The sequence below is a fragment of the Chanos chanos genome, chromosome 9, assembly GCF_902362185.1.
Source record: "Chanos chanos chromosome 9, fChaCha1.1, whole genome shotgun sequence".
Taxonomy (NCBI): Eukaryota; Metazoa; Chordata; class Actinopteri; order Gonorynchiformes; family Chanidae; genus Chanos; species Chanos chanos.
Window position 1 is genome coordinate 2611670 of NC_044503.1, and position 27788 is coordinate 2639457.

At 43.1% G+C, this 27788-nt stretch overlaps 4 protein-coding genes across 4 annotated transcripts; 2 read left to right on the plus strand and 2 right to left on the minus strand.

The window, feature by feature from the left end:
• Positions 1–31: 31 nt before the first annotated feature.
• On the plus strand, positions 32–6967 carry loxl5a (lysyl oxidase-like 5a). The gene is made up of 8 exons (XM_030784225.1): positions 32–63; positions 381–518; positions 3849–4792; positions 4966–5074; positions 5452–5589; positions 6047–6203; positions 6498–6593; positions 6848–6967. The coding sequence occupies exons 1-8, from the start codon at positions 32–34 to the stop codon at positions 6965–6967; spliced, it is 1734 nt and encodes a 577-aa protein (XP_030640085.1).
• Positions 6968–11851: 4884 nt separating this feature from the next.
• Positions 11852–16565, minus strand: LOC115820600 (mediator of RNA polymerase II transcription subunit 26-like). The gene is made up of 3 exons (XM_030784226.1): positions 16494–16565; positions 13689–13763; positions 11852–13483 (listed from the first exon to the last, which is right to left on the minus strand). The coding sequence occupies exons 1-3, from the start codon at positions 16563–16565 to the stop codon at positions 11852–11854; spliced, it is 1779 nt and encodes a 592-aa protein (XP_030640086.1).
• Positions 16566–17848: 1283 nt separating this feature from the next.
• Positions 17849–19487, minus strand: smim7 (small integral membrane protein 7). Its single transcript, XM_030784630.1, has 5 exons — positions 19422–19487; positions 19178–19219; positions 18879–18931; positions 18699–18789; positions 17849–18549 (listed from the first exon to the last, which is right to left on the minus strand). The coding sequence occupies exons 1-5, from the start codon at positions 19445–19447 to the stop codon at positions 18534–18536; spliced, it is 228 nt and encodes a 75-aa protein (XP_030640490.1). The 5' UTR covers positions 19448–19487; the 3' UTR covers positions 17849–18533.
• A 1324-nt stretch (positions 19488–20811) lies between these two features.
• Positions 20812–26443, plus strand: tmem38a (transmembrane protein 38A). Its single transcript, XM_030784987.1, has 6 exons — positions 20812–20935; positions 22714–22870; positions 23549–23733; positions 25002–25089; positions 25600–25717; positions 26222–26443. Exons 1-6 carry the CDS (start codon positions 20812–20814, stop codon positions 26441–26443), a joined length of 894 nt encoding a protein of 297 aa, XP_030640847.1.
• The last annotated feature ends 1345 nt before the right edge of the window (positions 26444–27788 follow it).

Consider the following 27788-nt stretch of genomic DNA (forward strand, 5'->3'; position numbering starts at 1 on the left):
AGCTGACAAGATGCTTTGCATGACTCAGACAATGGTGTGCCAACATAGTTTGGAGACTGCCAAGTTAATGACAGACACTTGCCAGACCACACAGTCATTCAAGGTGATTTTAGATATAGTGATTCCCAATATTTCATATTCACCATAAACAGCTCTACTCAATAGTCACTGTTGTTTAATGTCAAAATGCTGTCATAAAGTTAAAAGTGTTTGACAGAGATGTTTAAACCGGCACAAAAGGACAACGTTGACCTCGTGAATCCCACTCGAGTATAAACGTCTGGACGTGAGATGAGTCCTCACTCAGGTCTCCCCCAAACTCCTGAGTGTGACCCCCCCTGTAGCGTGAAGTTGTGGACGTGGGCGTGATGTTTCCATAGCGACACAGAGGGGTCGGTCGTCCTGACTGTGCAGTTATGTAACCTGGGGGGGCAGAGTAGCGTGGATGTGACCGGGGGACAGTGTGCCAAGACAGACGTGAAGGACAAAGCACCACAGGGCACAGAGACGCTGGCTCTGTCACACACAAGCAGTTTAAGCTATTAAAAAAAAAAGCACCATAAGCGTCCACTGTCTGAAAGGGGAACTGTCTCTGAGAGTTGTAGCAGGTTGTGCTGGTGTGTATAATGAAATATACAGTGCACACACATATATAAATAAATGCCACCATAAACCTCTGTGGTTCTGCAAGTTTGGTCTTTGTTTTTGGTGGGAAATGAAAAGGGCCATAAGAATTTGCAATGAGGCTGGTGACAGTGAAAACAAACTGAGAACCTTTACTGAAGTTCTTTGTTTATTAGAGGTTCCCTTTTTTATGGAACCATGTTTTAGTCAAAATGAAAAATATTTGGGAGTCTGTGCGCAAACGTGTGTCGACTTCGTCCACTCTGTGGCGATAGATTGGCCAACGGCTTTGTGGTTTTTTTGAAGACATTTTTAACTTCTGCTCAGCTAAAGCACTTCATAATAGTAAACACAATTTCAGCAAGGTTTAGGTCGTTCTCTCCTGGGGTTTTATGGGACATCTGATTTCTGGGCAAAAAAAAACACCCTCGATTCACACCACTAGACCTTTACGCCAAAAGCATCAGTAAATCAGTGGCTCACCTCTGTAGACTGTCATGTCCAATTGTGTTTCTACATAGGATTCTTTTGTGTGGGCAATTTAACATTGAAATATATATAGGGGGTATAAAATTGTTCATCGCAACAGTGAAGCAGAAATTTGTTTTCATTTTAAGGATCATTTTTAAAGCTACGGTGAGTGGAAAGGAGACCCTCTAAGGGCCGTACGAAAACAAAAATGTCTCACAGTTTTTCACAGTTTTATTTCATACCCACATGACAGGGAGGCATGAGAAAGTGGAATTATGAACCAAACAAACTGATCAACATTTCCACCCGTCCATCATATCTGTCAGACTTCTCCTGCGGTGCCTTCTACACAGAGAGTTAAACTGCACTGAAAAACAAACAGAGTCTAGACGCCCCCCCCCCCCCTTCAGCAACCCTTACTTCATTCTCAGACACTGCTCTGGGTTTCTGACGCTTTTGGTCCAGCCTTTAATTTGATTTGTTTGGTAAACAGTAACGGGCTAAATTCATCAGCAGACAGCACAGAGGGAGCTCAACCCTGAAACAAATGAGAGAGAAATGACACCATGGTACAACCCTGCCGCCTGACAAAACAGTTCAATGTACATTAATCACCATTACACAACACTAACTGTCACGGATGATCCATCTATCTATCCATCTATCTATCTGTCTGTCTGTCTGCCTGTCTGTCTATCTGTCTGTCTTGTTCAGCCCATCTAACTCTGTTTGTGTCTGATTCTTCATCTATCTACCCACCATTTACTGTAATTACAAGAACTGTGAAAGTTAAACTTTTGAGAGGAAACAGTCGTAGCTGGATATATTTGTCATCTAGCCACTCTCACACACATTCTTAAAAGCCCTGAGGTGATTGTGTGCTGCCGTGGGCTTTCTGTTTATATTTAGCCCAAATGCCTCTCGTGTCAGGGGAGGGGAGAGAGAGAGCGCTTTTATATAGATGAATGCTCCCTGACCTCCCTCATGACTGACGACTCTCTCTCTCCCTCTCTCTCTCTCCCCTGAACAAGCTGCAACTTGCATTTCCTCACGTCCGAGGTCTTGACTCTGCAACCCCCAGTTATTAACACAATATGCGCACGTTAGCACGATCTTCCCACACAAAAGGAGTGACACAACCAGTGGACGCCTTGTGCTAATAATCTGGACCAATCCGGATTCTTAGCCAAACGAAACTACCCGTGGTGAAAGCATTAATGAATCAGGCTTTTACCTCCGTGTGAAAGCTTTCATAGGCTGCTGTCCCTCTGTGTAGGAATTTACGTATAAGGACTTTCGGATCCTCTTTTTTTCCTCGGACTGCTCTCCAGTGCAGTTGGGTCTGGGGCTCATAAAGGCAGGCTGTACAGCGGGGCCGTCCTGCTGCTTTTAGGTTGGAATAACAAACACTGTGAAATACAGGACACATGACTTTAATGACCTGAATCAGAAACTCAGTGGCAGGATTTATTACCTTGTGCTTCTGCTTTGCTCAAATTCACATATTCTCAACAGTCCTCCTACTGCCATGCGCCAGTTTAATAACTTTTGTCAGATAACACTCCAGATTTACAAAGTGAAAAATAAAAATAATTCTTAAAAAAAAACAAAAAAAAACAAAACGGGCATATAGTTGTACACACGCAGTGCTTGTGTAAATGGCCCTGGGTTCCACAGGAGAATATACTAGTGTGGCAGGTGTTTATTTGAATAAGGTGTGTTGGTTGGACTGACGTTTAGCTAATCTAACTATCCCGCTACTAAATTAACACTATTGTAACTAAATCACCACCAAGGCCTGACAGAGGTTCCCTTTTCCCGCTTTTATTTTATTTATTTATTTGTTTTTCTGAATGGTGCGCATGAATAATTCTCATACACAAACATTATTTCTAATGGGGGTGATCTCGTCAGCTAATGTGTTTTTTCTTAAAGAACCGGTCCTGTTGACACTGCCGTAATAAATGTGCATGCGAGACAGTGCGCGGGCGGGAATACTGCTCCCGCTGTCTCACAGTGTTCACGGCATGTTCCGACAATATAAACATTGAACCCAAGGAAAGAAGTGACCCAGAGCGCCCCCTAGTGTCCATATGCTTGTAATATATCTAATTGATTAATGTGCGCAGTGAGTTTTCATGTAGTCGGTCACCTTTCTTTCTTTCTTTCTTTCTTTCTTTCTTTCTTTCTTTCTAATTATCCTGAAAGCCAGCGTCTGAACGAACATAAATCAAATTTGTTATTGCAAAGGATGCTGTTGCCATACAGAAAAGGCTGTATACTGTAATGAATCATTTTCCTCGTGTGCAATGTGCGCACAATGTACTTCATCTAGGACAACAAAGTTATTTAACTTCGGAGTGGCAGTGAATGAGAAGACAGGTTCAAGTTGCAAGTTGACTTTCTTAAAGAAATGGGTGTCTGTGTGCATGCGCAGATAAACACACCTGTAAGAGACAGAACAAGTGAGGTAAGAGAGATGGGGAGAGAGAGAGAGAGAGAGAGAGAGAGAGACAGAGAGAGAGAGAGAGCAAGAAAAGAAGGGAGGGAGAAAGAGAGTGGGGTGCCAGGAAAAGTTAGCATAAACTACCTTGCCACTACAACTTTTTTCCTCATTTCCCTCCAGGAGTGAAGATTTTCGTGTGGGTTGAAGCGATTGCAGTAAAACATATTATAAGTGTCTTTAGTTAGTCTTACAAATAACTGACAATGATAAGGTATATTTTTTCGCTTTCTCTGTGTTTCCAAATAAGTCTGCTGATCATTTTAAGTACCGGACAGCGCCACGCGCGCGAGCGTAATGGACCTAGGGGGCACAGAATTCAGTGGGAGAGCAACGGTCAAATGTACAGTTTACTGAGCAGCGGGTCCAAGTATCATTCTCCGGCGGCACCTAGGAGCCGTACGCAGTTCTTTTTGACCAGACACCTGTCTCCGACACCTCGACGCCCGACTTCTAGAAACCCAGCTAGGACTTCTCATCGCGCATTACAGTCTGATTCTGCCTCTGAGCTCACTCGCGAATCTGAAGCCCACGTTTCAAGTCCTGAAGTCAGCCACTTTTTTAGCGCCAGTGGTCCCTTAACGGACGAAAGTAATCGCCCCTTGCCGCTTCGCAGGGAGGCAGTGACCACCCATCGAGGAGAAAACCTATTTACCCAAGACGCTGTGGTAAGCAGCATATCGGTTGTCAGGACTACGGTGACACCTTCAGATTTTTCTGGAAACGGAGTTTCGAGGAGACAGCACGCAGATGTATCGGTTCCAGAACGGATACCCTTGTCACCACAGGTTTCAGTATCGACAACATCGGGTCGCGGAATATCGACCGAAAGACCAATGACCGGGCGACGGAATGATTCAAGGGAAGGTGGAGGTCCACTAGGAACTAATAATGCCTCGGGGGGCAGTCACACCTACACAGCAGAACCAGTTGATTCCAATCCCCCGAGAAACCTAATGGTTTCCAACACTTCTCCTCCTTCACTGGCCGATGACAATGTAGACACACGTACTATTCAGGCACTGCCGGGACAGGCAGGGGAAAGAGACGACATAGTAAGTGAGGACGGTCGAAACCCCGATTCCAGCAGCAGAAACTCTGTTTTCTACAACCTGTACCCCCCAGTCGGCAGAAACAGGGGTTTGTCGCGTCAGCCAGCAGGATCTGGTTTAGGCACCAGACATTTTCTTGATGGTAAGTTTGAACGGACATTTACGCACATATGCGCGCTTCGCAACCGTTTTACGGCACTCTAGAGATTATGCAGAGTTTGACGTCGTGCATCAAGCTTGATGTAATACCTGAGACTACACGTCTGACCCGTCACAGCTCTAATTAAGGTTGCTTTGGTCCCTATGGATTTCTAGGTCTACCCGACCTTATCCCCGATCCCTACTACATACAAGCTGCCTCTTACATTCAGCGCGTGCAGATGTACGCGCTCCGATGTGCTGCTGAAGAGAACTGCCTAGCACGGTAGCCAATATACTTTAAGATTAACTGAAGTTTGTGTCATCAGAATAAAAATCTGAGTAAAAATTTGATTTATCCAAATTTTGAAATAAACTAAAAACGGATGTTTGATAGTTTTGGTCAAATGCTAACTCTCCATTACACTGTAAGACTGTCAACATTTCTGCAACAAATTGTATCATTATATATTATTTTAATTACTGTAGAAATTATTACTATTCTTGTAACTACAAAAAATTATAAGTCTTGTAGTTATTGTAGCAGCTGCACTAACTACAAAAGCGTGGTTAAATGTCAGTGCCTGTACCCAGTCCTTGCAGTTCCATTCTTCACGTTTGTTCTTTGGACGTTCGTGTCTGTGCGCGCGCGCGCGCGTGTAGGTCAGCGTACAGGTCGAGCGTGCGAGACATTGACTACAGGGTGCTGCTTCGGTTCCCCCAGAGGGTGAAGAACCAGGGAACGGCCGATTTCCTCCCCGTCAAACCGCGGCACGAGTGGGAATGGCACAGCTGCCATCAGTAAGTTCATTTAAAAGCTTAACCCTTTTGCGGTCAGTCCCTCCATGTAATATTTAATGGAATAGCATCTGATACATACACTGACTTTGAGTTTAAGCATGTTGATATTATAATCTTAATCTTAATCTTTTAATCTTTTAATTTCCGTGTGCCATGATCTCTGGTGAGTGGACAGAAGATGGGACAACTATATAATGATAGCACTACAAACATCTTTATCCAAGATGTGCTACTCACTCAAGCTACATATTTGATAGTAGACAGTAGAGCTCTGGGGTACATCATCAACCAATTACAATAATACTCATTAAGATGTTACTAGTACAGACGTGTCTCCTATATAATCTGTCCAGTCAACAATTTAGGAAACAAAACCAACATGCTGCAGCTCAAACTGCAAATGACATTTCCGTATTTGTTTAATTCGTTGGTTTATTCTGTGTTAATACTTCCTCAGACATTACCATAGCATGGAGGCTTTCAGCAACTATGACCTGCTGGATGTCTCGACGGGTGAAAAGGTCGCTGAAGGTCACAAAGCTAGTTTCTGTCTGGAAGACACGAACTGTGACCCGGGGGTTCGACGCCGGTATGCCTGCACGGCTCACACACAGGTAAAGGTGTTCACACACCACTCAAGGTTAGTTCCAGAGAACAGACTGGAGGAGAGGGTGGTGATGTCATAATGGAAACTGTGCAGCCTTGTGCCCAGAGACAACAGAATGTTCAAATGGAATTGGAATAGGTGAAAATTTAAGTTAGGTTCTTCAGAATTAGAATCTTACAGTGTTCTCTAGCCTGGGTATGATGCGTTGTTGTGGACCCAGTCTCAAACCCTATATGTGTGTAAAATGCCATTCTCTGACATGGGTGTTTTTTTCCCCCATTTACTCCCTAATGTGGTTCAGGGTCTGGGCCCAGGTTGCTATGATACCTACCATGCCAACATTGATTGCCAGTGGATTGACATCACAGATGTTCCCCCAGGAAACTATATCCTGAAGGTAATTTATGGAGCAGTTTGCTTAGGTGATGCTCTTACCTGGACTAACTTATAGCTCTTACCATTTATGTCAGAGGTCACACACCCACAGATCTGGAGCAGCCTTTTGGAGAGGTATTTAGCTTAGGAACATAAGCAAAATACCTCACCAAATAAAAGTGTATGAAAATCATGAGAGTATGACAGTCAGGACAGGTGAGTACAGGTGTCCAGTGCTGTACGGCTCTGAGGCCAATTTGACCTTTTGCTCAGCAGGTCACGGTGAACCCAGGTTTCCTAGTACAGGAATCTGATTTCTCCAACAACGTGGCGAGGTGCAATATCAGGTACACAGGGACTTACGTACAGGCGAACAACTGTAGGATAACAGGGTAAGTCTCGCATGGTCAAGAATGTCTGACTTATTCAGCCCCATAGGTTTATACATGTGAACAAAATGTGACCTTTTCTCTATCTATCTATCTATCTATCTATCTATCTATCTATCTATCTATCTATCTATCTATCTATCTATCCGTCTGTCTATCTATCTATCTATCTATCTATCTATCTATCTATCTATCTATCTATCTATTTTGCAGGCATTAACCCACATTGCCTCAGTCATGAGTCTCCTTGAAACCAAGAGACCCGAAAAGGAAGTGGTATTTCTCCCCTGTTTTCACATAGAAATATATATAGCACTTAGTCATGTGTTAGTATTTATACTGTCAGATTCAGGTTTTGTTGTCAGTTTACAAATGCTTATCATTCAAATGTTATATATATATATATATATATATATATATATATATATATATGTCATATACATACATATATATATATATATATATGTCATATACATACATATATACAGTAATGCAGTATTTATATTGTTGTGTGAAGGATTATTTGTTTAATCCTTAGCTTCATATTCTTTCAATTGCATGATAAAAATGACAAATTTGTAAAGAAAGATGAGGTGGAATGTTTTTACACTTGTTTTGGCTGGGGGTGGGTTGAAGGTCGGATGAATGAGTTTGCTGGCCAACTGCAGTTCATGTATTCCCATCAATATTGTATGAATGACCTTTTTCACTGTATACATCTAATAAACTAATTTGGTTAAATTAGCAGACCTGCTTCGTGTGATGCCAGCTCAAACCTCTGTGCACACTTTGAACACTTCAGGTGGAAAGTTCTAGAACAGAACATTTACAGGCTAAAACGTCTTCAGGGAACCAGTCGTATTGAAAGAGCAATTTGTTGGGAAGGGGAAAAAAAGCTTCTAATTCATGTGGAAACATGAGGACAAGCACTCAGTATTATTTTAAGACAGAGTGATTATATAGTGTTCAGGAAAAACAAGTTTTATGTTTGAGTAATGAACTCAATTGCACGTAGTCAAACACTCATAAATTCAAATAAGAGTTAAAAAAAAAAATTACCTTATACCTTGAAGTCAGAAGAACGTTTTCTGGGTGTCCCAAAATGATTAAGCCAAAAACGTGTTTGGAAATTCAGGCAGTTCTATTTGTATCCAGGTAGAGTGTCTGGAAATTTCTGGCCTGTGTTTACACAGTTTGACAGTGTCCTCTGAAGTCAGGGTATTGAAGTGTGTTGTGTAAATAGCTCACCGTTTAATATGCTATGAACCATCTGTCTTTGACAGTCATATTTTTTTTTTATCCTAGAAATTAAACATTTTAACATTTAGATTGAGATTAATGACTTGGTTGAACTTTAGAAACAATTCAGAAAACATCAACACACAAGAGCCCAAGGGGTTGTAAGAGACCGAGAGATGAAGAGAGAATGACTATATCCAAAACTTACACATCTAACCACAATTTTTTAATACGTTCACACAAGGTGATTCTCAATCTTCGTCAGGGTGACATTAGAGGTGATGATACTGCTGCGTTTCAAAAGTGCCAAATTTAGCTTTTGTGCTAAATCAAGCTTAGATTTCTCTATGTAATGCAGCCGGTTTGGTTAGCTTTTGTACTGAGCGAGCTTAACAGAGCATTGTAGCTCTGGCGTTAAAACGTGCTGTGATTTGGGACAGCAGTGAAGCAGGTAAAGCCAACTTAAGTGCTAACCGTGCTCCTGGTTAGGCCGTGGTGTGCGTGAGGTAGGCGGACTTTGCTTGCTCTTTAGGGATGGCATAGAGTAGAGAAATTCCACAGTTACTGTGTCAAACAAGAATCGTACAGAATGCTTACCTCAGCAAAACCCCGCCCCCTTTAACATACACAGTGTGTAGAGAAAGGGTTTTTGTGGGGAAACTGTACTATGCGCTTGGCTGTGTCTCCAAAACACATTTAAGGACTTCATCAAACACGTTATATTTATAGCACTTTGAAACCTCTGTTTCTAGTTCTGTTTCCGTCTATTTCTTTTGAAGTTGTTCATTGTCACACGGCAACGAATATAACGTTCACTTGCATGCTAGAATTCTTTTGCCTAAATCCCGTACACAGAGTTAGTGAGGATCCTCAGTGTTGTTCACTTTGTGTTTTAAAGTTGTCGAGCTGCTAATTTACGTTTACAGTGGAGGAAATATGCAAGTTTGTGTCCTGTGAGTGCATGTTTATAGGCTACGTGTGTTTCCAAATGAAGAGTACACTCAGACGAAATTTTTCTGATGGACACAGACACTGAACAAATACTGAAATTTTTGTTTGTGGGTGGAAAAAGAAAATAGCGTTTAAGAGGAGGCCACGGGCACCTTCCAGCCCAAATTTACAGGTGGTGTGACCAGTTGCACATCGGAAGGGCCAGTGGTGGTGACTGACAGTGAGAAACGCGCACTTTGCGGTACTTAAATTTTCCGTCAAAGTTCTTAAGCAAATGCCAAATAGTAAACATGACGTCTGACCAGTGTTCGCATTTAACACAGAGAAAACCCTGTTCTTTTATTCTGTTTGGACAGGGAACAGGGCAGTAGGTGTGGGAGACAGGCCGGATGGGAGTGGGGGAGTTAGTTTGAGTGAAATGAACCTGCTGTTTCTGGTTCAGGTGCTGTCTCGAATACTGAGATTACTCCGTGTTTAAATGCCGTCTAAAAGTTGGCAAGTCGGTGTCTCTGCATACCAGCTGTCTCGCAGCTTCCTAAAGGAGACAGAGGGATGGTAAAAGGTAAGTGTCATAGCGTTGGTCAGACGCTGAGATATTTATTCACGGCCTGGGCAGTGTTTTTTAGCCTACTCAGTGTTTATTTTTCTGTCCCTTCTCTTCCAACATTTGTTTTTTACCCCCTCCAGTGAGTACAGAATGCGTCATTCACCAACGGAACTTTCTGACCGTTATTCTCCTGTACAATGCTGCTGAAATGAGAGGAGACAGAATGGAAAGGTGCCACTACATTTACCCCGTGTGTCATAATAAAGTTGTGTAACTGGTATATTAAATGGACGTATAAATTACAACGTCATAGTGGTTAAGTTACGTGGAATAACACACGGGTACAACCAGTCAGGAGGTGAAGTTTTAGGTAGACGACAAATGTCCCCCAGTTTCCATTAAACCGTCACAGCACCATAACAACTGCATTTTCATAACTAAGGACACACACACACACACACACACACACACACATATGTGAGTACAAATATCCACTGAAGCTATACCCATGTGTAAATGGCACATGGTAGTGTTTGTAGAGTTGATGTGGAAATAACTACGGCACACAAAACTGTCACACTGAAAGGTTAACCCCCTTCCCTTCCTTGGAAAGTACACTGCAGGTACAAAACCACTACGCAGCAATTCACAGAAAAGTCAGCAATAAAACAATGAAGAGTTAACATCTGATGATAATGTACCCCCAGGTAATCTGTGCAGTCTATGCTGGGACATTTTGCGATGTGGAAAACCTGGAGAAGGTAGAACCTCTTTATGAGGTCATTTTGCATCACAGCTGGAAAAAGGAAACAAAGCCTGGTAGTATGAGTGTGTGTGTGTGTGTGTGTGGGAGAGACAGAGAAAGAGAAAGAGAGAGGGAGAGATTAGCCAGCTGGGTTCCTTCCATAGTACGCCATAACTTTCCCTAACAGTACCCAAAATAGCTTAGAAAATAAAGAGGCTGTTCAGTGTTTGTTTTACGGCTAAAATGAGCCCCTTCTCACATTCAGCTGAATCGGAGAAATGAAAACAACACAAATGAAAATTCCTTTTGAAATACAAATCTTGAGCTAACAGATCTGTTCAGATTTTTTGTAATCAGAATGGAGATTTAGTTTTGTTCCCGGCGGCATGTAACGCAAATGCACAATCGTTCTATTCACGTAACCAAGGATACTCATCCTGATATCAGTGTCTCTTCAGCCAAACCCTGTCAGTGGAACAGAGTTTCATTTGGTAAGTATCAGTGCAGAGGTGGAAGCTGCCCATCGGGCCTGTGGTCGGATAGGAACAGTGATACGCGAAGTCCGAACACGTCAATATGAAATAAGGTAATTTCTTCTGCGTGCGGAAACAGAAGAGTGATGAAAAACCGAATGAATGCGCGTGAATCTGGAATGTATGAATGTATCAAAGTGAAAAAGGGTTATCGTGATGTTGGCTGCACAGTATAAAAAGACACGTTGGAGATGTGTAATATCTAACTTCTGGCATTCCTCTTCATGAATTTACCTGGTGCCCGCCCCCTCATTCGGGTCAAATGCATATTGTTTTAAAGCATCTGAATGAACTTTAAAAGGGGAAGTAACACCCTCAGAAGTCCGTGTTTCCGATTCCAAGTAAATTAGCTGCATCGTTGCTAATGCTGCGTTAAGATCTCGGCAATTCATTTTGCGTTAACTTGATCTTTTTAGCCGACTTTTGTATCTGCCCGATTTGCCTGGAAAATTGCTTTTGTTTTATTGTTGAGCTACTCAAATGTAAGAGACCATAGAGAAGACCAGAGGGCGAAGGACAGAGACCTTTAAAAGCACCGCGCGGACTATATAGATGCTTAAGTAATGTGAATGAATCCAGCCCCGTTTTAATTGAGCGTCATGAAAGAAAGAGCTGGTTGAAAAGCTTTGACTCTGATGGTATCAGTTCAATGCCCTGAGTGACTCAAGTGTGATGAGAGATTCTTATTTCTCAGCGGAAGAGCTCTCTGAAAAAAATAAAGACAACAAAAAGACTCTTCTGGGTTTTTTTTTTTTGTGAAAAATCATGTTTTTCATGTTTCAAAATGGCTCAAAATAAATAGATACAAAACATATGAAATCTATTCACATAATTCACTTTTTTAAATTCTCCGGGATGAGGCTGTTTCATCAGAGGTCAGTCTAAGCAAACATACGGCAGGATGTTCAATCTGCTCTCATCCCCGTGGGGATCCAAACAGATGCACTGGGTCCAGTCGTACCAGTTATCCCTGGTGTCGTAACAGCCATTCACCCCAGGCCAGCGGTCCGTGTGGATCCTGTGGAGGTCCTGTGCCGTCACCTCTCTAGTGACGCCCGGCAAGTCAAGTACGGGCGGGTCCGGAACCAACGAGTGGGTCGCTCTGGACTCTTCGCCGTGATGATCCTCATGTTTGAGGAACTCGGTCATGAAGAAATGGGCCCCGGGCGTGTGCGTTCCGGAGGACGACAGGACGTTGTTCTGGAGGTTCAGGTACGACTGGACGATCTCGTTCCGCGACAGCTCTTTCCAGTTGGTCTGCTGGAAGGGACTCGCCACAGGGGCGGGCGTGTTCTGCTTCACGGGCGGGTCCGTCCGATGATTTAGGGTCACGGCTGGTTCCTCCTCCCTCTGGTTCGACTCTTTCTGCGCTAAAGGTTTGATTTGTCTCGTCAGAGGGTCGAACGTTAGCTTTCGGTCCTTTAACCGAACGGGCTTGGAAACGTCCTCCGTAGGCTGCCCGGCTAAGTTGACCCCGTAATCTCTGGACCTGTACTTTCGGCGTTTTCTCTCTACGGATTTGAGATCGCCGTCCACGTTCTCCACCTCACCCAGCAGCCCAGGACGAGGGGGCAAAGGGGCGGGTCTAGAATTCTGCTGCGAGTCCTGTTTGGATTCCAGTACCCTATCGTTGTGCTGGTGGGACGGGTCCGTGTACGCATGCCCCTCCCTTTGGAACGAGGCCTGAGAATTCCGCAGCCCATCGGTGTGAGAGGTCTGGGTCGCAGAACTTAAAGGTACGGAGGCAGGTAATAAACCAGTGCTCTCCAGACACCTGGGGCTGTGCACAGGGACTGGATGAGTGACTTTAGTGCTAGGCAGTGTTTTTCCCTTGGCTAATACGTCTTGCGTCATTCCTCTGGGATTTGAAGAGCTCTTGGGCGGCTGTTGCCCCCGACCCGAAGCGGCCACGTCAATGTTTACCTGTCGTTGTTGTTGTTGTTGTTGTTGTAGTAACACTGGCTTCCTGAGGGACGGGGAAGTGCTGGCCTGTTTGGTGTGGAGTGTCGGGGAACTGGAGTGAGGCCTCACTGTGCTGACTGGGATCCTGCTGGGTTTCTCATTGTGAAGGCAATCCACAGAGGCCCGGTGGAGCGGTGGGCGTCTCTCCAGACTTTCAGCAGTCCCATTGGTTGACACCTCTGCGCGATCCTTCTCATTGGTCGATATTTTGGAGGTGCTGGTTGGAGCGTGCCACCCTTCTTGCCTCTCTGCTTTGCGTTTCCTGTGGCTTGCCGTTTCAGGTTTAGGCGCGTGAGCGTTATGGAGATGAGCGGCAGTCCCCAGCCCGGAGGACGTCACGTCAGAGCCCGAACTGAGAGAGGGAGGGGAGAGCGAATCCCCATTGGCAGAGACTGGGGTTCCGGAGAATTCTCTCAGGGCCACCTCGTTCTGCGCTGGTTCGATCAACTTCTGCCAGTTACGCAAGAGCTTCTTGGCTCGCTTGGCGAGGTCTTCGTCCCTTGTCCTCTTCCTCACCTCGTTAATTAACTTCCCCAACCGGGTTTCCTGTCAAAACAAAACAATAAATGTATTTCCTTTGTGAATACACAAATAAGTAGAGGAGTTACAGATTTCTTTTGAGACAACGACCGATTAACCCAAACATGCACGAATTTTAGAGCATAATGTTAACAGTAAAAACCACAAAGATGGTCAATTAATCTCACTAGATTAATGCGTGTTTCGCTGAGTTAGGTTATCCAGGTTTTACCTCGAGAGCCTCTCTGGTGATAGGGTATTTCTCCAAACTGGAAATCACCTCCAACACTGCCGCCATGTTGTGGATCTGTGGAGAGAAAAACGGTATTGTAAAAACTGCACTAAATCTATGATGCACACCTGTAATGTAAGGAATCATGGAATATAAACACAAAACACATACAAATATAACCTCAGAGAGACGTTTTAAAGAATGTGAAGAGGTCTGAGCTTCAGTTTGAGGGGTCTGGGTGGCAGAGTACAAATTGCTCGATTTGCAAAATCCGGATGGACTTTAAGACGTTATTCGAGGGTTTTTCCCCCTGAGTGATTTAGGGTTTCTGACTTCAGTCATACGCTCCCCTGTCTTTTACTCTCAAACCTCACGCTCAAGAACAGAGTTACAACCGGTCAGTTTACTCTCAAACTTGATGTTTAAACTTAAAAAAAAAAAAACTGATTCGTTTTCCTGTAGTATAAGGATAATCTGACACAGGAGGCATCAAGGGTCTTTTTTTTAATTTAGGTTTTTTTTTTTCTTACCGTCCCTTCACTCAACAGACAAATGATATAAATATAGACGGGTCCACCGCGGTCTTAACCAACAGATGTGAAAGCCGTTCACGACTGACTGAGTTTTGCCTCTGACTCATTCTCAGCCTTAAGCGCTCTCGGGGCCAAATGCGACACAAAGGGGCCCCACGATATTTGCACTGACTTTCGGATGTGCACCTGTATCTCTAGTCCAGTGAGCTGACGGCGAAACAAAGAGGTTTCAGGTTTTTTTGGGCGCGACGCTGCTGAAAGGTTGAGCATGCAAATGACGCGCAAGCTTTGCGCGCAACCGTACGTGGAAAAAACACGCGTCCTCAGGCGGCCTGCGTCTCTGCTACCTAAACTCTCCACTGGGACGAATGAATCTGAACTCTACATTTAGAGAGACATACCATGAATCATGAGTCCGTCCACAGAATAAAACATTTGTGAGTCTTCATGGCCATGATATAATAACAATAATAATACCTCTATTATTACTATTACTACTACTACTGCTTCTACTACTACTCTTATTATTATTATTAGTAGTAGTAGTAGTAGTAGTAGAAGTAGCAGTAGTAGCAATAGAAATAATGCAACTTTTCAATTTTAATATGTTATAAAATCAAAACAAAGCTTGACTAATCAGTTCTCTCTTGGTGTGTAACCCCACTGAGCTTTGCGCCCTGTCTCAGTGTTCGCTGCCACATTCTGAAACTTCCTCTCAAATGTGACTGGGCTCTTGTTCACTCACAGGAATGTGAAGTCCTGCCTTTACAATGGACAACGCTGTTATGCACCAACCTGTTCCAAACTTTGGATGATTAGGACAATTTGTCAAATGTTTCACGCATCAAAGAATGCTAAAGCGTTTGATCTTCCTCAACCAATTTAATAACAGAGGCTCTTTGATACAAAAATATCCAACTTCTTTTTCTTTTTTATACGTCTACGGCCTTTCCACAGCAACATGTAAGAGTGCAATGTGTGTTTCTGTATCCAACACACACGGGAATTTAATCTATCATGCAAGTTCTCACGAGAAGAACTGCCCTTCCATTGTCTTGAAACAGTGTGGTGTTGATGCTGATTTTCTGTGACTGTGGAGCTGATGTTGTGGAGTGGAAAGTGACCCTTCTATTAAAACTACTGGTGTTGAATTCATTCTTCTGTGAAGATGATCTGCGATGTTATCCTAAGAATAACATCAGCACCGATTTTTCAAATGGTGTCTTTCCAGAGTGCGGACTTTCCCTACAGGTTGGAAAGAACCTAAGAGTCACATTCCTCCCTGCCTGACTTCCAAATCTTGCGACGTTTCCAGAGGGAAGAAGATGGGTGGGGAATAAAAAAATAAAATTAAGTGTAAACCTAAAATAATCAAAGGTCTCTTTAACAATTCGTTACCGTTTTGTGGTATATTATAAATGCTTATATTGATGAACATGCTTGACCTGAAAATCACAACAGTTCCATGACTGCATGCAATGTCCGAATTTCCGTTCAAAATGCCTGAAAATTAGACCAGGTGCATCCATCGGCCATCGCTAGCCACGTGTGTGCCGTCAGTTCAGTGAGGTCGCAAGCTGCGTTAGCCTCAGCTATACGGCAAGCCAAGTTGAGCAACTCGAGAATGTACCAGACTATTCCAAAGATTCTAGCGTAGCCACTATAGGTGGATCCGACGGTACATTTAAGGCTCATAAAAGAACAGAACAAGTCGGTGCATATAGCTAATTACGTAGCTCCTTTTGCTCGGTTTACCAAACTATCTTGCAAATAGCATTGCTAAATGACAGCTAGGCAACGTCCCAGAAAAACGAAGACCTGTGATACAATGTAGTTATCCTACTTGCATCATGTTATTACATGCTACCGTTATCAGGGTACCGACCTCAACAAAATACGTGCAACGATAAGAAAGGTTACGTTTTTTTCCCACCAAAAATACGAGTTCGAACTTATCAGCTTCAGTTAGCGAGCTGCAGCGTTAGTTGCAGCCTTGCAGTCGAATTCGCATTTTCCTAAGATGCTACGTAACAAATCGGGGGAGTTCGTTTAACGTTTATTGTAGGCAACAAATAATGAAACACGAGATGATGGACGGATAAACCTAAACGTTCATTCGAGTAGTTGGTTTTATCTACGGTTAAAAAGCTTAACTAACCAGCTTAACTGATCCTTTTATTTTAACAAGTTTAAGTTATGGACCTCATGGCATTCCACTGAGAGAAGTTCCTCTCTCCTTTTTTCCGTTTCAACCCATTCGCTGGTTACTTACATTGCGCTGAGCATCGATGGCGCGCAGTAGCCGGTCCCTCAGTTGCTTCGGGGTGACAAGAGCCGCTGACATTGCCCTGAAATATTGCAGAGCGCCGGGTGAGGGAAGTCGACTCCTCCGCAGAAACCCGGTGGGAGTCTTGCAAAGTGTCACAGGCCCATGGGGAAATATGCGCGTACGTCAGATCCCATGTTTTCTGCCTGGTCTATTAATCTCACAATTATCCGCACAATATACACAAGCTTAAGGCTACATCAAAATATATCCTCATTTGTTGTCATGGAGTCTCCATACCCATGTGGCTACTGACTCCTTAGCAACTGACACACTCGTGCCCAAGCGTCTCTGCTCCAATCTGTTGTTAAAAATGCCTCTCACTTACATTGGTGGATATCCACGAAGCGGAGACGTCACACGTTGAGCTCGTCACGTACGGAACGGAGGAGGTCTGTGATAGGCGATTCTAACGAACAAAAAAAATCTCCGCCATGGAAGAGTAAACGTATTCATTGAAGGCCCGTCTGATATAATTTATCTTTGATGTTTTCCGCTTGAGCGATCTGAACGAAACGTCTACCCAAAATCTTTTAGCCTATCATAAGCTATTTCAGATGGTAAATCTTCACAAGGAAAAAAGAGCCAACTTTCGCAATATGCACGATATCCTACAGATAATTCACTCGTTAATAATAAATACATCTCATCTCGAATGAACAAAAGCATGTTGTTATATTCAGAGTAATTCTGACAACTGGTTTGTCACTCACATGACACAACTTCATGTCTAGGTATTAAGTCCGTATCTCCATAATGAAATACAAAGAATACAAACTACTTAGCTTGTTACCTCAATGTGCAGGACTAAATGTACTTCGCCTTGATTCAGTATGGATGTTAAATCATTCACAATTTTTTCTCCAGCGGGTCTTAAAAAGAAAAAAAAAAAAAAAAAAAAGAATTGGTTTCTTAATGATCATTCCGCGGTTCTAATGCAAGCCAGTTCTGAAATCAGAGTAAATTCTGTCAGCTGTCACCCTGTTTTCACTTAGCTGAGTCTTACAACATTAGGAGAAGGTCCCAGCCAACACATACTTCCCTTAGCTCTTGTGTACTGCAATAACTCACGCTTAATTGGAACATCCAGGTAGTCAGATAGACCTGACCTTTACGAAAATAACTGCACAGCGCATGAGGCTGGGGGGGGGATTCTGGGTTGCAGGATGAGTTTTACCTGATGTCAAGGGAAGAGACATAGAAATACCAACAGAGAAATTACACCAGATGTTATTTCAAAAACAAACAAACAAACACACAAACACACACACACACCACAAAAACACACACAAAGCAAACTGTTAGAGACTTTTAACCTTTATTTGGAAAAAAGTAGGCAAAGTATGAGAAGGAAGGATAAAAATGATTTCATGTCGTAGTCCTCACACCAATCTGGCAACCTCAACCAGGTTGCTCAATTTCCATTCAGTGGATTGAATAAATAGACAAAACATTGATCTCTTCAGCTCAGGAATCCCCATACACCGTTATCTGATGTAAAGGCCTCCCTATCCTATCAAAATGTGCCCATACCGCCGAATATTAGGGGAAAAAATATATTAACATCAATTCGTGTCTTTTTGGCAGTCCCACCATCACGAAACAGAGGAGTACATTTGTGATAAAGAAAGTAACCTTTCACCAACACATTTCTTATCATTTTTCTATAAAACAGCGAGACTTCCCCAGACACACAGGGGGTTCAACTTTCACTGCCTGATAGTTCATCATCATCATCATCATCATCATCACCCCCTCAAGAGTCCAGCTTTACCACCTGAAAAAAAAAAACCATTCCCTTGTCTGGGAGGACATGTCAAATAATAAAAGTAACGTAAAACAAGCAGAGACTCGACACTTAATTTTAGTGTTTGTTTAGAGAGGGTCAAGAGTTCACCCCGGTGCCATCTTCCCAAAAGAAACGCATGTTCTGGATGGTCCCAAGTGGTCCAAACTCCATCTGCTATTTGACAAGCAGAATGAACTCTATGATCCAAATAATCTGGGGGAGAGAAAAGGATGCGTTTTTAATTAAAGACTGGTGCTTTGACATGCATCGTGTTTGAAATTAAATCTGATAAAAAAAAGTCTAGAGGAGATTACATGCTAGGTTTACGAGTAAACCGCTAAATACAGGCCACTGATACTTACAGTATCATGCAAAACATTATGAAGACGTTCCACAGGGCAATAAATATCCGGAAGTATCTGAGACTCAGCAAAAATTCTCTGATGTTATCACCTAAAATGGAAAGAGAGAACAATTCCCCTTAACAATTCTGCCTCTGTCGTGCTGTTTACTTAATTTGTTTTTTCAGTGTCAGTGTCTACCTGTGGTAGGGGCGCGCGATTCATCTCCGAAACCGTGCGACTCTTTCTTTTTCCTGGATTCAGTTAGATCAAAAATAGGGTTCGTTAAACACTTTAGACATGTAATCACAGTAACATTTAATGATAAAAATTACTTATCAAACAGAAAATGTAGAAAGCGAAGCTTCCTACAGGTGAACAAGGAGAGACAACTCGTCAACGCTAGCCCAGCAAAGTGCTTGAAAACCTGTCAAGCTAGCTTGTTTACTACTAAGCACACAAGCCATGATACATTAAAACATAATTTAAAACACACTTACAATTTGAAGTTTAAGACAGCCCCTGCGTTCATAAGTAGAGTCCTAAAACGTAACCAGAACAGACATTAAAACATTAAGCTTAATGTGAAAGCTGATGTTGTGACGTGGACCACTTTGCTAACCGAAATGCTTAAATTCACATATATGAGGATAGCTAGTGAGCCAGACATCTATTCAATGCGTTGATATAAACACGTCTGATGGGAAAATGTCATAAAAATTGACAGAGGTGCAAGAAACTCACCCGAATATTAATAAGTCTCCAAGCATTTTGGCTAATGTTATTTGGCTATACCAACATTGCCTTCCTCCTTCGAGTTTGTGGGTGGACAATACACTAGTGTGACGAATATCGCCATCCAGTGGTCTGGAGTGGGGGGAGCCTGGGCGACTTGGAGAAAATTAAATAAAGGCGTAAGGCGCACAAACTGTACTTACTTTTAATTTGACAACCCACTCATTTTTCTTAAAGAGGCCAGTAGGGAGTGGAAACAGGACCCTCATATCATACATTGCTGTTAGCTTTGTAAACATGCATTGCCTAGTTCAAAATGGATAAATTATGGCACTATACATAGTTTTGATTATGACAGCGCTAAACTGTCTGCGTTTGTCATGAATTACATTTTGACTCATTAAACAACGGGTTGGCTTGATAACATATCGTCAAGACGTATTTACATTATTTATGTATGTGAATGGTTTGTCGCTGCAAACTGTCCATTAAAACTGAAGGCTCTGGAGAAGGCAAAGTGATTTGGTTATCTCCGGGTATTGAAATTGCAATGTTTGTTTGTTCTGATACCGATAACATTTATCCCTTTCTCTTTTGTAAAGCAGTCTTATAGCAGCGACATTCTGCGGCGGGGCTGTCTCCGCCGGCACTCGCCCTTTAGTGGGCTATATCAAATCCATCCGATTGGATTTGCTGTTCCTTTCCACAAATTAAGAAGATAACAGCAGTCGACAAGGACAGACCGCTGACATTGAGCGTTGGAAAAAGCATGTGTTTTACTGAGGCGAATTATTATTAATGGGTCACAGAAGACCATCATTGCTGGAGAGCGCGAGCGCTACATAATCACCGTGACTATATTTTATTAACACAGGAAGCGTCTCGGTATCCTTGGAGAAGGTGGCGAACTCTAGTGGCTGGCTCTCAACAAGAAAGTGCACCGTATATCACGCTGTCAACGTTTACGGCTCACTCGTTCTTAATAAGAAGGACTATGCATTTTATAGAGCATTACGAAATATTGTCTACGACTTCTACGTAGGGTGAGATGTCTTGGCTGTGCAAACCGTAACAAAAGACTGCGTAGCCGAAAGTAGGCTAGATGTAAAACGCTTTTAACGGAGAACTTGCCTTTCGTGCGCCACCCAGAGTGTGGCAGTACACCTCAAATGCCGCAGTAGCGCTACACTCCAGGTCTTAAATTAACCTCGGCGCTAGAGATGAGCTGGAGGTACAGTATATTAATAGGCAGGTTTTGGTGACAAGAGTTTTTACTCGTGGAGTCGGGGGTCCTCGCGGCGGGTCGCCGGACACAGGGTATCCTTGCACTGAACATAAACGGACAATAGTTCATGTGGAAGTGATATTGCCAAAAAAAAAAAAAAAAATCCGTGCAAACATGGAGGTGTTGGATGTCCTAAATCTGGGCGAAATTGCCCAGTATTTTTCAAAAATGGCAATGTTTCCCGTTTTTGATCTTGCATATTACATTGTGTCCATACTCTACCTCAAGTATGAGCCAGGTGAGTCGTTTTCCCACCGCTTTTAAGTTTTATTCCGTTACATATTATGTACAGACGCGCGCGTTAATGTAGCTGTTCCTGACGGTTGTGTGTAAAAAAACAAACAAAAAAAACCCAAGATCTCCTTTACTTTCATACGGACTCTCGCTGCATTATTCACGTTTAAACCAGATGAGGAATATGAAGCTTAAGCTTTACTGCATGTTATTTTGTTTGGCCATCATTTCAACAGGCGGCAATACACGCCGTGTGCGTGGGTGTTTTTTGGGGGGGGCGGGGGGCTTTATGACAGAAACATATTTTCCTCAAGTCATGACGTTACTTATCGGGCGTTCTTAACCTTTACAGACTGTTTCTGCAATTACACATTTTATCATTGCTCTCTTGCCTGTATTGCAGTTTTCGGACGGTAACTCATGTCTTCAGACTGAAGTTTCTTTGCGCGTCCCCCTATATGTAATCCGATAGACACAGGGTACATACCACAGCTCGCGGCTGTGAGCAATAAATAGAACGTCCGCAAATAGACGATCGCTTCTCTTATCGTCAAGATGAGACGCTCGAGCACGGAGCACTGCCTTGTAATTTGGCCAGTGTCAGTTTCATTGACCGAAAGTCGTTTAAGACTATGTATAACTTTTACTAAAGCTTTGGTAAAGTGAGAAAACATTGATTCGATTGATGGGGTCATCGGTAGAGGAGTAATCTGGGCCAAGTTTCAGAGTGATTGAAAATTTAGATATCGCTTTAGTATTAGCAGCCTCTTCTGTATGGTACGCTTTGAAATACAGGAATTAGAAAAAAAGAATCCTGAATTATTAGAACTCAGACTACACATCACATATTACAAGTTGCTGGAATGGAGACCTGCTTGCAGTTCCTTGCCGTTTTCGTTTTCGTTATTGTTCGGAATACTTGCAGTGTACGCTTCAAGTCACCATTAACGAAATTATTTGTTTGCAAAGATCACATAGGACCGTTGTCAACGGTATCCTCTCCACCGACGTGTTGTAACCACATATTTGAATAGTAACGATAAGCGTCGCACTTCAGATCATTAGGTGCCATTCGTGGTCCAGTTGTGGTTAGACCGAAGGTGCGGCGTAACAGTTGTTATATAGTTCAAGTTTCACGCCATTTGACAAGCCTCATGAATGGGCCCCGAGGTTCTGTGATGTTAGAGGTCAAAGTTTGATCCAGGTTGGCCAATGACGATTTAGGAAAAGCAAGAGACTGGCGTTTATTTTTATCCCTCATGGGAGAGGATCAGTTTTCTGACAAAATGCCTGCTGATGGTTTCCCCGATTCACCAGTGGCCACACCTGTTCTGTAAGATCTGCCCTGGCTTGGAGTTGGAGGAGGGAGAAAGACGCCCTCATCTCGGTTCACCTCAAATATCCGACGGAATGAGTAAAACAGATCGCATAGTGTAGATTACCGCCGAAACAGGTGCTGCTATGTTAACCGTCACTACCCAGCCAACGTTTGCTTTATGAAAATAAGTGTTTGTGATCTTTTGGTCCTGCTAACACACACACACGCACGTACACACCCACACAGAGAGAGAGAGAGAGAGAGAGAGAAAGATACAACACATAGATTGACGTTGTTTCCTGCTGTTTTGAAAAGCAAATAAACGAAATGAGTAGAGGCACAGTGGGCTGATATGAAAAATGTGACCTGATAAAGTGTGTGTGTGTGTGTGTGTGTATGTGTGTGTGTGTGTATGTGCGTGTGTGCATGTGTGTGTGTGTGTGTGTGTGTGCGTGTGGCTGCAGGGTCTGTGGAGGTGTCCCGTAGAAGTCCAGTAGCTTCGTGGCTGTGTGCTATGCTCTACTGCTTTGGGAGTTATATTCTGGCAGACATTATGCTGGGAGCCTGCCCCATCGACTATTTCCACAACAACAGCCACATTCTTCTGGCCACGGCTGTGTGGTAAGGCCCTTCTTCAGAGACAAGCCTCTTTACACTGACCAATACCCCCAAAAGCATGGCCCAGAAGTCTTGCATCTGTGCACACTGTCTGTATAAATCCTCTGTGACATATGCTGTTGGTCTAGAAATACAAATCACCAAATGTATCACAATGAATAGCTTGCTTTTACTGCTACTGAACGAACATAGGGGTTTTGATAATATAATGAGAATAGAAAAATGTCTTTTAATGACTTAATGTTGCCTGTGTAAATGCTATTGTGATGTCAGTCATAAGAGTCACAGCTCACACCGCTGAAGTACCTTAATTAATTAAGCTTGTTAATTAAGCCGTCGACAGCTGAGGAAACAGTACAGGATCTATGGTAACCATGGCGATGTCATACGACACGACAAACCTTATCTGAATGTCAGCTTATTTCTGTGTGTGGACGTGATGACGTCACCACTAAATGAAAAAAAAAAAATTTATATAAAACTCGTTATATTTGTCTTTTTATGGCTGGTCATTTTTCAGGTTACAAATATAAACATGCTCCGTTACAAATATAAACATGCTCCGTTACAAATATAAACATGCTCCGTTACAAATATAAACATGCTCCGTTACAAATATAAACATGCTCCGTTACAAATATAAACATGCTCCGTTTTTTCCGGCTAAACCTTTGTCCACAGGTACCTCATCTTCTACTGCCCCCTGAACCTCTTTTATAAGTGCGTGGCATTCTTGCCCGTCAAGCTGGTTCTGGTGGCGATGAAAGAAGTGGTTCGAGCCCGTAAAATCGCGGCGGGCGTCCACCACGCGCATCACGCCTACCACCACGGCTGGTTCATCATGGTCATCACCGGATATGTCAAAGGTCAGTCGTGACTTTAAATCGTTTCCTGTGTGGGGGTCCACGGAGGTCAGATGTATCATGGCGTTCCGTCAGATTCCTCTCACTAACTCTACACGGGGCTGCCTGATCCAGATGAGAAAAGTTAGTTGAGCTAGAGTTAGCTGAGCTGTTTGCAAGAGAGTGTGAAGTTTCTTGAGAGTGTGTGCATTTGTAACATGTACGTATGTATGTATCTTGTGATAAACTTGTTGCGAACTTGACCCTGTGACCCTGGATTCTGTGGCTTGGCAGCCAAGCCTAGTGCTCGACCCAAAGTGCCAGTCCTTCTTCTCAGGCTCAGAGAGAGATGTTTAACCTGCCCCCCTCCACTCCCTGCTGCCCCCCCCTGTCCTACATAAGGTTTACATTTTACACGTTTGTAAACAGATGCAGGTAATAAGAATTACTTTGACATTTCGGTGAGGCAGTGTTGAACTGGTTTTCTGTGAACTGTGAGGGACAGAGACAGAGGCTACATTCACGCGGCGAGCCGTAGGATGTATTGCTCAGATCTGATTTATTTTTTTTTGTTGTTTGGCTGTTCACATTATTTCTTAAATGTGGCCAATACCAGATTCCAGTGTGGACTGGTCACGGTCCTGGACTGACCCACGTGCACAAAAGAGCAATAACAAAGACATCACACGCAGCACGCTGTCGTACGGAAATAAACATGGAGACCACTGAAGTCAGCGTTTACAGTCTCATGTATAAGGTCATGTGCAGTGGAAGCCAGCGAATTTGTGAGCAGATGATAACGAGGATGAGGAGAAAGAGAGCTGAATTTTTAATTATGGCTCTTTGAGGAGCAGCTGTCTTCCATGTTTGTATTCACCGAGTGATCCCAACCAGCGCAGGATTGTGACGAATGTCGAGCTAGAGTGACGTAAGAGTCACATGAATTCCGATATGACTGTTCACACTGAGGTCGCACTGCACAAAATCAGATCTGTATCCAATTTAGGATCATGTATGAAAGTGGCCCAGATCGGAATTGAAAAGATCAGATCCCATATGATTAGTGCTGTTCACACTGTTATATAAAAAAAAAGAGATCTGAGTCACACATGAGCAAAAAAAAAATCAGATTTGCCTGCAGTGTGAACGTAGCCAGAGAGTGTGTTTTAAGTCTGTGTAGTCAGGGAGGGAGCAGAGAGGAAGGGGGGGGGGGGGCTTTACTCCTGCTGGGTTCAGAGAACCATGACATGTTCCTGTGTGTTTACTGTCTCTCTCCGCTGTGTGATTGACAGGCTCGGGTGTGGCCCTGATGGCAAACTTTGAGCAACTGCTGCGTGGAGTTTGGAAACCGGAGACCAACGAAATTCTCAACATGTCATTGTAAGTCTTTTAAGGCAAAAAAAAAAACCCCCAGAAAACCTTTTTTCTTAATTTACAAAACACAGCAGGAGCTTCCGCACAAACCAGAGCTTCTTCACAAACACCTCCACAGGAGGACAATCCAAGGGTTGGATACATCTGTTTTAAAATTCATAGGTCAAATTTTTTTTTTAATAAACACTCCCCAAGGAGCGTCCTAAATTCAGAGTCATCTCAGCAATCCCGCTTTCCTCTCGTCTTAAAATACGTTTCGCTTTATTCATGTCCGCCGTGAAATACGGTGATGATACCTGCCGCATTTCAGTCACACGTCGCTTTCCCTCTGCTGTCATTACTAGACCTTTATGACTGTATGAATAGACGGGGAACTGGTAAACTAACTCTCACTCTCTCTCTCTCTCTCTCTCTCTCTCTCTCTCTCTCTCTCTCTCTCTCACTCTCTCTCTCTCTCTCTCTCTCTCTCTCTCACTCTCTCTCTCTCTCTCTCTCTCTCTCTCTCTCCGTCTGTAGCCCAACCAAAGCCAGTCTGTACGGAGCCATTCTCTTCACCCTTCAGGAGGCTCATTGGCTCCCTGTGTCAAAGAGCACCCTCATCTGTCTGTTTACTCTCTTCATGGCCACCACTAAGGTACGTCCCTCAGTGCACGACCTGCAGTGTCTCTGTCCTGCAGTACCACCGAGTCTCATGAGTTTAAATCTACCTCTGTACGTCTGTAGGGCTAGACGTCGTCTGAACATGGCATGATATTCCTTATCGGTGGATGTACCTACAAGATAAAAAGGAAAAACTAAGGACAAATTAAAATGATTAAGGCAGGCAGCTTAATTCATTTGAGTTAACTTATGTTTTGTTTTGTTTTTTTGAAGTTTTGAAGTTTATACAGAAAAAAGTTATGGAGAAAACTCAGAAAAAGTGTGATATTCATTCAGGAAAGCTGTAAGGTTTACTCAAAAAACCCCCCAAAACCCTGAAGTCAGTTGCTTGTATAATTTGTCAGATGATCTGACCTTACATGTGCTTTGTTTATGGACTTTGTTTTTGTTTTTGTTTGTTAATGGTCTAGATGAACGCACTGCGATGTGTGCATAGGTTTCTCTCTCACACAAGAGTCTTTCCTGATTGGTCGTTTAGGTAACTCTGACAGCTCGTCACTCGCACGGTTCTCCCTTCGCCCTGATCGAGTCCTGGGTGTGTCACCTCCTGTTCGGATCTCCTCTGAGCGTCGCCGAGGACGCCCACGATCACCACGCCCCTCCGCCCGCCGCCGCCCCGGCTGTGCCCCTTTTTCCCGCCAAAACCAAGGAAGAATTGAGCGAAGGAACCCGCAAGAGGAAGTCCAAGAAAGCCGAGTAGAGCGGAAGAAAACCAACAACAACAACAAAAAAAATGAAAAATAAAACTCCACTGATTCAAAAACAACGACAGCATCCTATCAGCTCCTGGTGTCATGCCTGCTCTCATGGTCTGGCCATCGACTGCCGAACGACGGGGTCTCCTCTGGCTTTCCAGAGGAGAGGGGTTGTTTGATGTTCACCTTTGTGAGGCTCTTTCTGGTTTAATGGTGCTTACAATGACAGATAATAAGGTACAGAGACTTCTGTAAATAACTCACCCCCCCCCCCCCCCCAGTTCTATCAGTTCCACACTGTTCTATCAACATTTTAAATTATTTATTTATTTAATCAGGTTTTTGTTTTTGTTTTGTTTTTTCATAAGGGTAACCTCTTCATTCAGCCTGTTGTCTGCTGTAAGGTTAAGTGTGTGAAGATCTGTGGAGTGTAGAATTAAGTCCCTGGAACAGTTTCAAAATCCCTCCCACTGCAAAACAGTTTAGTCTCTGCTTTATCTGTCTACGTTAGGGCCTGGATCTTCACCACTGAAGGATCCATAAAGATAATAAATAAATACATTTAAAAAAAAAAAAAACCCACAGAAAGATATTTTACCAATCCGTTAACTTATTGTATAAGATTTGGGCTGCTTTTTACAATCAAATTACATTTGACAAAAAAAGGAAGAAAGAAAAAAAAAAACCAACAACAAAAAAAAATAAAAAGTAAAACCATGTTCCAAAATAAATTTATATTTCATTCTGAAACGTCTGTACAGCACTTTTTCACTCTTTCACTTCACCAGTTCCCCTCTCAATAAGCACCACACCTTCAACAGGGACACGAGACACCTTATAAACTGTAATATCTTCATTTTTCCACAAAAAAAGAGGGGGAATTGATACTATTCAAGCAGAATTGTATTCTTTTTTAATCGCAGAAATGTTATAATCAGTGTGTAAACGATTCTTAAAGTCAGAAAGTGCAAAATGCACAGTATGAATGTTATGTGTTCCATCTCACTGTCATTTTGTGATGAGGGGAACAGTAAGCAATGCCTAAGCTGGTGTTGTGTAAAACGGCCATCTTTGAAAGCAATTAGACGTGCTTTTAATGAGACGGGGCAATCCAAAGGTCTCCATTTGTTTGTATAGCCTGACTCCTCCAAATCTAACTCTGAACCTTGCCGAGGGTCATGACCCCCTGAACTTTCACCTCATGTTCCTCACAGCAGTAGAACAGGTCGTTGACCGACCCAAAGGGCCACAGCCTGTTTTACGTTCGCTCGAATAAAACATCGCATTCGACCGCGCCCCTCTGCACGGTCACATGACAACGGCAAAAACTCTCTGTCCCGCGCTCGACGT